The sequence below is a fragment of the Puma concolor genome, chromosome B2 (assembly GCF_028749965.1).
Source record: "Puma concolor isolate L17-30 chromosome B2, mPumCon1.1.hap2, whole genome shotgun sequence".
In the NCBI taxonomy this organism is placed as follows: Eukaryota; Metazoa; Chordata; class Mammalia; order Carnivora; family Felidae; genus Puma; species Puma concolor.
Genome location: NC_141671.1, coordinates 3,774,397 through 3,785,539, shown reverse-complemented (window position 1 = coordinate 3,785,539; position 11,143 = coordinate 3,774,397). Strand labels below are relative to the sequence as shown.

General features: G+C 50.4%; 1 protein-coding gene and 1 non-coding gene across 4 annotated transcripts; both read left to right on the top strand.

Moving 5' to 3' along the window:
• The first annotated feature begins 52 nt into the window (after positions 1–52).
• TRNAV-CAC (transfer RNA valine (anticodon CAC)) lies at positions 53–125 on the top strand. The gene has a single exon. It is a non-coding gene; the product is annotated as a tRNA-Val (tRNA).
• A 257-nt stretch (positions 126–382) lies between these two features.
• Positions 383–8,437, top strand: HMGN4 (high mobility group nucleosomal binding domain 4). 3 transcript variants are annotated; one of them, XM_086706036.1, is made up of 2 exons: positions 383–619; positions 6,410–8,437. In XM_086706036.1, exon 2 carries the CDS (start codon positions 6,483–6,485, stop codon positions 6,765–6,767), a length of 285 nt encoding a protein of 94 aa, XP_086562162.1. In that variant the 5' UTR covers positions 383–619; positions 6,410–6,482; the 3' UTR covers positions 6,768–8,437. The 3 variants fall into 3 exon arrangements, with proteins under 3 accessions (XP_086562162.1, XP_086562163.1, XP_086562161.1); XM_086706037.1 differs by having other exon boundaries at positions 387–599; XM_086706035.1 differs by lacking the exon at positions 383–619 and adding an exon at positions 3,161–3,404.
• The last annotated feature ends 2,706 nt before the right edge of the window (positions 8,438–11,143 follow it).

Here is an 11,143-nt window from a genome sequence, read left to right as displayed (position 1 = left end):
GCGGCGTGTTCTGCAGGGAGAACTGCTCTCGCAGGGAGCTTGCCCCCATCGTGTTTCCGTAGTGTAGTGGTTATCACGTTCGCCTCACACGCGAAAGGTCCCCGGTTCGAAACCGGGCGGAAACAAGGCTTCCTTTTCTTCTCTCCGTTTTTTAGCTAATTCCTTAAAATTTTGTTTCCTTTATTTCCTAAAACTCGCAGGTCTTCTTTCATACGTTCCCGCCTTCTGTCGTCTTGTCGCCGGGCGGTGGTGCGGAGGCGGCCCCGCCCGAGCTGGGCCGGGGTCCCGCGGACCCGGGCGGCGGCCTGACGTCTCGCGAGCGGAGACGCGGCTCTCCCCCGCTCGCACGCGGCCGCGCGGCCGCCCGCAGCCCCGGAAGCGGTTCCTCGCCGCCCGCCGCCTTCCTGTTCCCGGCGGGGCCCGCTCGGCGCGTCCGCCCCCGGCCCCGCGGCCCGCGCCGGCCCCGCCCCAGCCGAGGGCACCGGCGCCCGGGCCGCGGCTGGGAGCCCCGCGCCTGCCGGACGGCCGCGGGACTCGGGTGCGCCGCCGAGGCGGTCGTGTACCGGGGACCCTCCGGCCGCCGCGCCTCCGGAATCACGGTGTGTCCGCCGGCCCGGGCGTGAGTCTCTGGGAAGGGGCGGAATTCCGGCGGCGCGTCGCCCGGACGCTGGGGCGGACACCTGGGGGGGGGGGGGGGCGGCCGGGGGGCCGAAGGGACTGCGCCGGCCGGGCCGTGGCGGGTGGGTTGGCCTGGCCCACCCCCCTCGGCGTCCGTCTCCCCCACTCCCGGGGGCCTCACCTGCGGGAAGCCCCCCTCCCCGCCGCCCCGGGGACCCCGGAGGCCCGGCTCTGCCTGCGCTTTGGCCTTCTGCCCTCCCCGCCCGAAGAAAGTTAAGAAACGGACCCGCGGTGGGTTCTGCGCGTCGCCTCGAAGCTTGGGGTCACGGGCCGCACCTGCTCGGAATCGGGTCTTGAGCCCCGGTGTTTGGCCTCTGACCTCGGACCCCTGGTCTGCTTGCGTGGTAATTGGATCCATCAAAGGCTTTTCTGGCACAGAAGTCTTGGTATCCCACCCGACAGCCTCAGGATTTCCTTCGTAGATGATTATTACTACCACGACCACCACTGCTTTTTGCTTTTAAGGGTCGGCCGAGCCTAGTCTCCCAGTCCGCGGGGCTCTGGGTTCCCTGAAATGACTGATGCCAATGTGATGTGTTTATGGGCATAAGAAAGGGCAGCCTTTACCTAAGGAGCTTTCCTTCTCTCTCTCCCTCCTCCATTTTCATCCTGTCTCTGCCAAAAAAAGGACATGATTTTATCATCTTGTTAATTCCCTTGTTAGCAAGATAATAAGGTTTGGCAGGTGGCCGATAGAAATTTATCCAAGACCTTTTCATTTACAGTCTCTTCCCTGCCACTCAGAAATAGGAGGGAGTTAATGTGCCCAGAAAGCAGGCGGGGGTCTCAGGGGCCTGGGAGATGTTGCAGATTTGTCCTCGGATGCCAGTGGGCGGGAACACCGAAGCGAGTGTGCCCCGAGCCAACCAGTTGCAAATGGGTGGCAGTTTCGTTTAGAAACCCGTGGCTCTCTGCTTCTCTTCAGACCAGGAGAACCCGGGCAAGATGCAGCTGCCCTACCCTTTTAGACACTCTGCCCTTTCTCACCTTTCCCTCCCCCAGTGCCCCTCACTTAACCCCAGATGGAAGCTCGGGCTGCAGGCCCTGACTGATCACGTCGTCTGGCAGGTGGAGAACAGATAGGCCCTAGATGGCGGCTGACGCCAGGTGGGCTCTTGTCCCGCGGCTCCCCTTGCACACCAGCTTTTCTTGGGTCATGTCCTTTATTCTCCCTTCCCCAAACTTGGCGTTAGCAGCCTTCTTCCAGGTCTCCCGTCCAACCCCAAAGCACGATCTTGGCCTGAGTAAGAGGCAGAGAGAAGGTGGCCTTGCGACTTTGGGGGTGGGATTGAGACCACAACCCAAGTTAGAACTGGCTCCCAGAAATCCAGATCAGTAAATGCTGCTAAAATGCGCCCTGTGCGAGTCTGCTGGGAATGGGGTGGGGCATGTATCGGATGGGGCGGGATTTGCTCCGTGGATACTGGCGACAGGCTTGCGAGGAAAGAGAAAAAACCATATGGGGGAAGGATTTTGAGAGCTGTGCCAAACCTCACAGGGAATCTCACCCGGGATGTGCTCTAGGTCAGTAGGGTCTTAGCACTCGCCCCTCCTGCGTTAATGTGCCGGAGCTGTGTGACAAAATGCCACAGGCCGCGTGTCGGAAACGACAGAAATGTATTTTCTCCCAGTTCTAAAGGCTGGAAGTCCGGCATCAGGATGTTAACAGCTTTGGTTTCTTCCCAATCCTCTCCCCTTAGCTTGGATGGTCACCCCTCTGTGTTGTCTGTGTCCCGATCCCCTCTTATAAGGACAGGAATGCTGTCGGGTCGGGGCCCACCCGTATGTTCTCATTTTACCTTAACTGCCTTTTTTTTTTTTTTTTTTTTTTTAATTTTTTTTTCAACGTTTTTATTTATTTTTGGGACAGAGAGAGACAGAGCATGAACGGGGGAGGGGCAGAGAGAGACGGAGACACAGAATCAGAAACAGGCTCCAGGCTCCGAGCCATCAGCCCAGAGCCTGACGCGGGGCTCGAACTCACGGACCGCGAGATCGTGACCTGGCTGAAGTCGGACGCTTAACCGACTGCGCCACCCAGGCGCCCCTTAACTGCCTTTTTAAAGGCCCTGCCTCCAACTGCAGTCACAGTGTGAGGTCCTGGGGGTCAGGACTTCTACCTATGAATTTGGGGGGGGGTGCAAATTCAGCTCACTTCTGGAGACTGAGATGGATGTATCACATACCCTGTTGACACAGTTTGGAGAATCCCCAGCAGTGCGTCTCCCAGAGGATCATAGCACAGCTGCTTCAAAGTCGGCGTTAGCAGGTTTGTCCTGCCCATGAAAGCTAGGATTTACTCTTCATTTGACCATTAGGTGTTTTAAGCTATTTCTGCCAGTTAATTTAAACTTCCTAGGTCTTTTGCTAATGGAAAAATGCACATCTTCGTAGCTAACAGAAGCATTTTAAGGAAAGGATGTTGCCTCTCCCCCGGGGGCTGCTGAGGGAGAGAGAGCCTGGACGTTGCGGAACAGGCAGTCTGGTTAAATGAAGAATTCGTTCTCCCGTGAGGTGTGCAACCTGGGAGAGAGTGATTCAGAGTCTCACTGTGTTCCTGTTCTGTTCTCTGTTACAATAGCACTTCCAAGGACAAAGCTGTATTCACAAAGGGGGACTGTTAAATTCCTAAAGCTTGAAACATTGTTGCCCTGTCTTGATCATTTCTTGCCCTGGAGATAGCCATGGAAAGTCCTATTTCTGGATTCCCGCAGTTACAACATTAGGTAGATTTATCTGCCAGCCCTTAATAGTTCTTCCCTCTGACATACACGATGGAATGTTTGTCGCCTGTGAATTCTATATTTTATTGTCTGACAAATTATTTCTTCTTGTTTTAATTCTTAAAATATGGGGGGGGGTTGTTTTGTTTTTTTGAATCAGTAGACTTCTTTTTTTTTTTAAGAACAGTTTTAGTCTTTCAGACAAATTGAGCAGAAAGTACAGTTTCTCCTATTATTAAAGTTTCTCTTCTTATTAACAACTTGCACTGGCGTGGTACATGTGTTACAATCGATGAGCCAGGATTTCCACATAATTACCTGAAGTCCACAGTCTACATTCGGCCTCCCTCTTTGTATACAGTGGAGTTTTGCTAAATGCCTAATGTCGCGTATCCACCATTACGGTAACATACAGAATGGTTTCACTGCCCTCAAAAGCCCCCTGTACGCGGGGCGCCTGGGTGGCTCGGTCGGTTAAGCGTCCGACTTCGGCTCAGGTCATGAGTTCGAGCCCCGCATTGGGCTCTGCGCTGACAGCTCAGAGCCTGGAGCCTGCTTCGGATTCTGTCTCCCTCTCTCTGCGCCTCCCCTGTTCATGCTCTGTCTCTCTCTGTCTCAGAGATGAATAAACATTAAGAAAAAAAATTTTTTTAAATAATTATACCAGGACAACAGGGATAAACCCAGTCACCCTAGCACCAGACCAAATGATTTTCATGCCATAAAAGATCTCTCAACGTTGGTCCCTTCATCTTAAGAGCAGCTGTCTCCCTGCCTGTCCCTCTCCAGGCACACCGTCACCACACGCAGCGTTAGCCTGTGGGATCTCTAGCCTCCTCAATTATTTTCTTTAAAAATCATTTTCTGTGTTGTGCCAGAATTTGGGTTAAAACACACACACACACACACACACACACACACACACACACACACACACCTTTTGTTCTCTAAGAATTGTTCAAGCATGTCTTTAGTGGTGCGCTTGGGAGAGGAAATAAAAAGAGGATAAATTAGGCCTAAGTTCACGGAATGTCTGGGGACGCGTGTCCTCGGGTGAGGGCGGGCGAGTCCCCCGGACCAGCAGACCCATGCTGCGCTTCTGTGGCAGCAGGGGCTTCGTGACCCTCAGGAATTTAGAATATTTAGAGGCGGGCGAAGGGCGCTGCAAGGGGAGAGAAGGGTCCTGCTAATTTCACATTAGCTTTTCACTGCATTGCTGTTCAGCATGAGAATACAACTGTCCCTCCTGTTCATATCCCTCCCTGTTCCCAAAGTCCCTTACCAGGTCCCAAGGGCAATACTGACTGATTCAGACACTTTGGCTCTTTCTTCTTCATGCTAATATATTTCTCCCTCTATTGCACAAGGAGGAAGGGAGAAACAAAATTTTCAGCGGCTCTAGTCATGGTGAAAAAGTGGGGAGAAGAATGGCTAATTTGATACTTTAGCACGATTTACAGGTGGGTCCTTTTGTTAGCCAAGGAACATAAAATCAAAACCGGGTTTGCTCAAGGATCAGGTTTGCCCACGAAGTATCTAGATAGTGAGGTCCAGCAAAAACAACACAACAGAACTTTGGAGCAGTTTAGGGACAAGGTAATTTTTTTTTTTTTCCCTCAAAACGCTGTGGAGTGGGGCAGGGCAGAGGTTACAGAATTCCCCAGGAAATGGTTCAAGGGTGGGGGGTGGGCAGAGGTCTGAGCCGCTGGACTTGGCCTAAAGCTTTAAAAGAGTTCCCATGCCACTTGGGAATGGCAGCCACAGCCCCGGGTCCTAATTACCCGACCCCAAATAAATCACCTTCTGTTCTGTGTGCTCCTGTCCCACCCCCAGTCCAAGGAAGAGAGTGCTACCTCACCCCTTCCTCTGGACCCCCACCCCGTCTCCAGCCACCGGCTCTTTCTCGACTCCCTTCGATGTGGCTCTTGTCCCGATTTTTACCTTTATCCCTTATTTTGTTGTTGTTGTTGTTTTCTGTTTTGGTTTTACTACATGCTTGCGGTGTAGACATGCCATTTGGCTGTATGCTTGTCAGTGGATCTATACTGTACATATTTGGCAATCCGTGGTTTTTGCTCAACATTACGTGCTTGAGATTCATCCTAATCTCTTCGTTTCTGCTGCTGACTCGCGTTCCTTTGCAGTGATGCTAATAATGGATTGATCTCTTCTGCTACCGAAAGGCCAGTGGGTGGTGTAGAGGTTCGTAAACATTCTCATAGGGATTTCCTGTGTTCATCTCCAAGAATTCCTCTAGGTAAACACCCAGAAGTGAAATTGCTTTTCAGGATATTTTCAAATTTAATACACTAATTTACACACAAATAAACAGCACAGCCCAGCAGTGCATGATGCTTTAATTGTTCCACATCTGCTGGGCGCTTGATTTTGTCAGGCCATTTAGTTTCCACCAATTTGATGGCCGTGAAATGTCAGCGTGTCTTTCTCTGTGTTACTAGTGAGGTTGGGCATATTCGTACGTGCTTATTCACCATTCGTGCTGCTTCTAAGAAGTTCTTGTTAACACTTTTGCTCATTGTTTTAAATTTTTCATTTTGCCCTTCTCTCGTGGATCTGTAGCCATTCTTTTTTTTTTTTTTAATTTCTTAATGTTTATTTTTGAGAGACAGAGCACAACTTGGGGAGGGGCAGAGAGAGGGGGGGGACACAGAATCCCAAGCAGGCTCCAGGCTCTGAGCTGTCGGCACAGAGACCCACACGGGGCTCGAACTCGTGAACTCTAAGATCATGACCTGAGCCCAAGTTGGAGGTTCAACTGACTGAACCCAGGCGCCCCAGGAATTCTTTGTATATTCTGGATTCGGATCCCTTGTCAGTTCTGTGTGTTGGGAATATCTTTGCCCAGCTTGTAACCTATGCTTTTACTTTTTTATACTATCTTCGATTTGTACAAGTTCTTCATTCTAATACAGTCAACCTTGAATGTTAATGTAGTTCCATCTGTCCGTCCATCCCGTAATGGCTTACACGCTTTGTGTTTGTTACAGAAATCTTCCCGGAAGCAGTGTGAGGAAGGCAGAAGCCGCCGCCCTCCCTGGCCTGGCGAAGCCACCCGCCACCATGCCCAAGAGAAAGGCAAAAGGCGATGCTAAAGGTGACAAAGCCAAGGTGAAGGGTGAGCCGCAGAGGAGATCTGCGCGGCTGTCTGCCAAGCCCGCTCCCCCAAAACCGGAAGCCAGGCCTCCAAAGGCCGCTGCCAGGAAGGCCGAGAAGCGGCCCAAGGGGAGAAAGGGGAAAGCAGAGGGCGACAGGGTTGGGGACAAGGCAGGGGACAAGGCCGGGAAGAACCCGGACGCTTCCACGGCCCCGTCACAGAAAGCAGAAGGCAGCGGGGACGCCAAATGAAATGTACTTTTTTCATAACTCAACTTCTAGTGACTCTGCTGTTCGAGATACTGTCTGTCTTCAGTCAACTTTTATAAAAGTGTAGAACTTGGGCTCTGATTTCCAACTTCCGCTGTTGGCATACAAGACGCATTGTTGTTGTCCCCTGTGGAAAGCGCAAATCCCGCTGACAGAATGTCTCCGGGGCCCGATTGAAATGGGGGGAGATGGCACCTCGTGTCCTCACTGTTGAAGATTATTCTCGGTTCCCGGGAGGGGTCTCCTGTCAGCCCCCCCGGGCTCAAAAGCCTCCCGGCATGGAGAAGCAAAACCTCATGGCTTCTCTCCTGAGGCGAGCAGCATACACTGGCCTTCCTGGAATAGTCATGACGCGGCCTTGGCACCCCCAGCCTCCTGTCGGGTGATCGCACTCAGGCCTTCTGGCCGTAACAGCAAGATGGCGTTGCCCCAAAGAGCCAGGATCCCTGTGTGTAGTTGGCGGGCGATCCCAGTGGCCATCCTGGACTTTTTAGCTCCTCTCCCCCACGTCAGAGTTGACCCGTGAAAAGATCTCACGTACCTCATGCGAAATATCCACGCCTCCCGAGAACGTCACCTTTTCGGAAGAGCAACAGAAGACTGTTGACTTGGGCGGGGGGGCGGGGGGGGGGAGTTTGAATGTTGTCGGGTGTTGTGTGGATTGATTGTCACCCGTGTCCTCCTGGAAGTGGCTGGTCCTGAAAAGTACCTTATAAAAGCTGAATACATATTAGCCTGGTGGGAGGGGGATCATTTCCTACCCACAGCCCTAGAGATCTTCTTTACTGCACCTTAAACATGGTTTTACGTTTCACACTTGTCCGCAGTCTTCTCTGCACTGATCGGCGTGCAAAGTACGAGATAGAGGTTCAATATAATATTTTGTCCAGGTGGATGAGCTGTGGTCGTCGCTGCACCATTTTCTGAAGAGTTCATTCCTTCCCATGGATCCGGAACACCAGCTCTTTCGAAAATGGAGTCTCTTGGGGGTGGGTGGGTGCGGGGCAGGGCGGGTGTGGATTCTCTTCTGACTCACTGGTCAGTTTGCCCAACCCCACGGCAGTGCAATATAGTCCTGAGCACTACAGCTTTTAGAAAGAGGTCTTGGTATCTCAGGACAAATCTCACCTCCACCTCCAAAATAAAGTCTCCACCAAACTTGTCTTCTTGGGGAGCATCGTGGCCATCTTCAGCCGTTTGCTAACGGCTTTTAGAATTAGATTTGCTACAACTTTTAGAATTAGATTGATCAGTCCTTTTATTTTTAAAATTTTTTTAATGTCTATTCATTTTTGAGATACAGAGAGAGACAGAGTGTGCATAGGGGAGGGGCAGAGAGAGAGGGAGACACAGAATCCCAAGCAGGCTCCAGGCTCTGAGCCGTCAGCACGGAGCCTGATGTGTGGCTCGAACTCACGAATCGCGAGATCATGACCTGAGCCGACGTCGGACGCTTAGCCGACTGAGCCACCCAGGCGCCCCTAGATTGACCAGTTCTAAAACAAAACAAAAATGCTGGAATTTTTATTGGACTTATATTGAATTCATAGACTAATTACAATGTTGAGTCTTCCCTTGAACATGATGTAGCTCTTCATTTATTTAACCTTTTTAAGTGTCTTTCAATAAAGTTTTATAATTTTCTCCATAAATGTCTATTGTTAATATTTCCTAGGGACTTTATACTTTTTGATGCTATTTTGTGGTATGCATTTTCTAGCTAGTTGATTTTCATATCCAGCATCTTTGCTGAACTCTCATTCGTGTAATATGTGTGTATATTCTTTTGGGCTTTCTACATAAGTAAACCATATGTTGTGTATATGCAAACAGTTTTGCTTCTACACAATGTTATTCCCTTTTTTACTCTTTCTAACGCTGGGCATCGTCCAAGTTGCTAGGGGCACAACAACGAACAAAACAAAGGCGGCTTTCGCCAAGCTTCTATTCTGGTGGGGGGAGGGGTAGAAAATACCCAAACTTACGTGACGAGGGGCCTTAAAAGTGGGTGCTATGTAGATAGGGTGGTTGGGGAAGTCCTCCCTGATGAGGATGACACCTGAGCGGAACCCTTAATGAAATAAAGGAACAAGAGAGGTCCACAGGAGGGAAAACGTTCCAGCAGAGGGAACGGCAAATGCAGTCAGGAGGTGAAAATGTGTTTGGCTGTTTGGCTCGCTGAGGGAGAACAAGGAAGCAGAAGAGGAATTGGAAAGAGGGCGGACAAGAGTGTCTCTGAACATTATGGGATACTGTTAGAGTTTCAGACAGAGAATAACAATCTGAGTTGTGGAGGGGGGTGTGGGGGCACCGATGTGTGGGCAGGCAATAGGCTGTAAGGGACGGACAAAAGTTGGAGGAAGATCCGCTAAATGGCTGTCACTGAGTAGCATGAAACTATTTTATCAAGCTGTCTTACTGTCTGTCCTCCTGCTCAACTGTCCCCACCTCATTTTGCTTGGTAACCAGCAAATATGTATCTGTGCCTTCTCTTTGCCAAGCAACAGATCGGGATTAAAGAAAAACACGCCCTGTCCTCAGAGTCCAAAGTCAAATGCAGTAAAGTCACCACACGGTACTGTGCCCGGTGTGGGGCTAATGCCGCAGAAGATCCTGACCGTGATGCCAGAGCAGGAAGGGGTCCTGGGTTGTTTTGACACTTAAGCAGCAAAATGAAAACAGGAGTTAGTCAAGCAAGAAGTCCTTTAAGCAAGAAGGAGTGGGGGAAAGAAAGCCTTCTAGAAAGAGCAATGACATTTGCAAAGAGGTTAAGAGAACATGGTGCATAGTAGGTGGTCAATAAATTGTTGAATCCAAAGAATGATTTAAATGCATCACCAAGTAAATTCTAGCAGGTTTTTTTTTTCTTTTTTTTTACAGTAAGGAAGTTCTCAAGTGCTCACTGTTTGCCAAACACTGTCCAGTGATTCCCATGCGTAAGTTTATTTCCATGACCCTATGAGCTGAATATTATTATCCCCATTTTACTTTACACTTAGTGACACTTGAGACAAACAGATTAATTTGCCTTGAGGTCAGACAGTGAGTGGTAAAATCCGTATTAAGACCCAGGTCTACAACTCGGGGGGTTAGAAAGCCCCTCATTGTTGGAAAGATCAGCGGTATAAATTTCAAATGTAATCCATCCAGTTTCTGAGTAAATTAAGGAAATTGCCCAAGATACCACTAGAAAACAATCAAATGCAAGCTATCCACATGCTAAACAGTTGTGATTTCCAGCGAAGACAGGCAGTAATGAAAGGACACTAAATTCCAGGGGGATGTATTGCGTTTTTAAAAATCCAGGATCGTGTTCTGATGGAGCCGAAGGATGGAACCCACGAACAAGGTTAAGAGCGGCACAGGCACCAAATTTATTAGGGCGAGAATGAAACAAGACTCCCGCTACCCACTACCCGGGAGGGGCTCCTTACAGAGGAGGCCTGTTTAGACAGTCCTCAGTGTATCAGGAGGGAGTTTATCAGCCTGGTGAGTGGCCAAACACATTTCACAAGAGGCCTTAAAATCCGGGGCATGATTTAGGGCCATTCACAGCTGGGTATAGGGTATCTCAGTCTATGCTTGGTTTCCTGCAGGAATGATAATTTCAGTAGTCAGTAGGGGCCCTGATGAAAAACAGTAAAGACAGAAACCCATCAGGGTCTAAGAGACGTTCCAACACATGTCGTCCTTACAGCGACTTCCCTAGGAAACAGTCCCCAGTTGGGATCTAATTTAATCATGCACGGACTGGTTTGGGCCGGCTCTGAGTGGCGTTCTCTGGGCCAGAGGCGGCTAGACCAGGGATCTGGAGGGGCCCACATTAGACCAACGAGGAGGAAACCTCGCAAGGGAGTCTTAAGAGTGGCAGCCGTCCTGGTGACTTAGGTGGCTGTCCCACGCCCAAGACGGACAACTTGCTATAAGGACAGGAATAAAGAGAGGGCATCAAGTTTCTGGTCTTACCATTCCTGCCAGGGTACTAACCTCCAGCCAAAAGGCAGCCTTTCTCCTCCCTGTGGAGGAGCCACGGGCACCAGAGGCCTGCAGCCTGAGCAACTGACATGAAACTGTTCCTCCAAAAGCCCCTGAGATAAAAGGAACGAGGAGAGGAATTACCAAGTTAGCGCTGGGGCTCAGAGTCCAGATGAAAAAACTCAAAGCCCCACGTAAGGGCGCGACAGTGATAAAATTATAAAGTGAGGTTCATGAGCAAATGGCTGCGAAAGAATTCTTGAGGTGTTTTCTGGTGGAAAAAGGTGCTTTTACTACAGCAAAGGGACAGGACCCAGGGGGCAGAGAGGGCTGCCCCGGGGGGTTGTGAGGAGTGACTGGTTACATACTTTCAAGTCAGTGGG

Coding starts and splice junctions, on each gene's coding strand:
- HMGN4 (XM_086706036.1), top strand. CDS start 6,483: ATGCCCAAGAGAAAGGCAAAAGGCGATGCTAAAGGTGACAAAGCCAAG.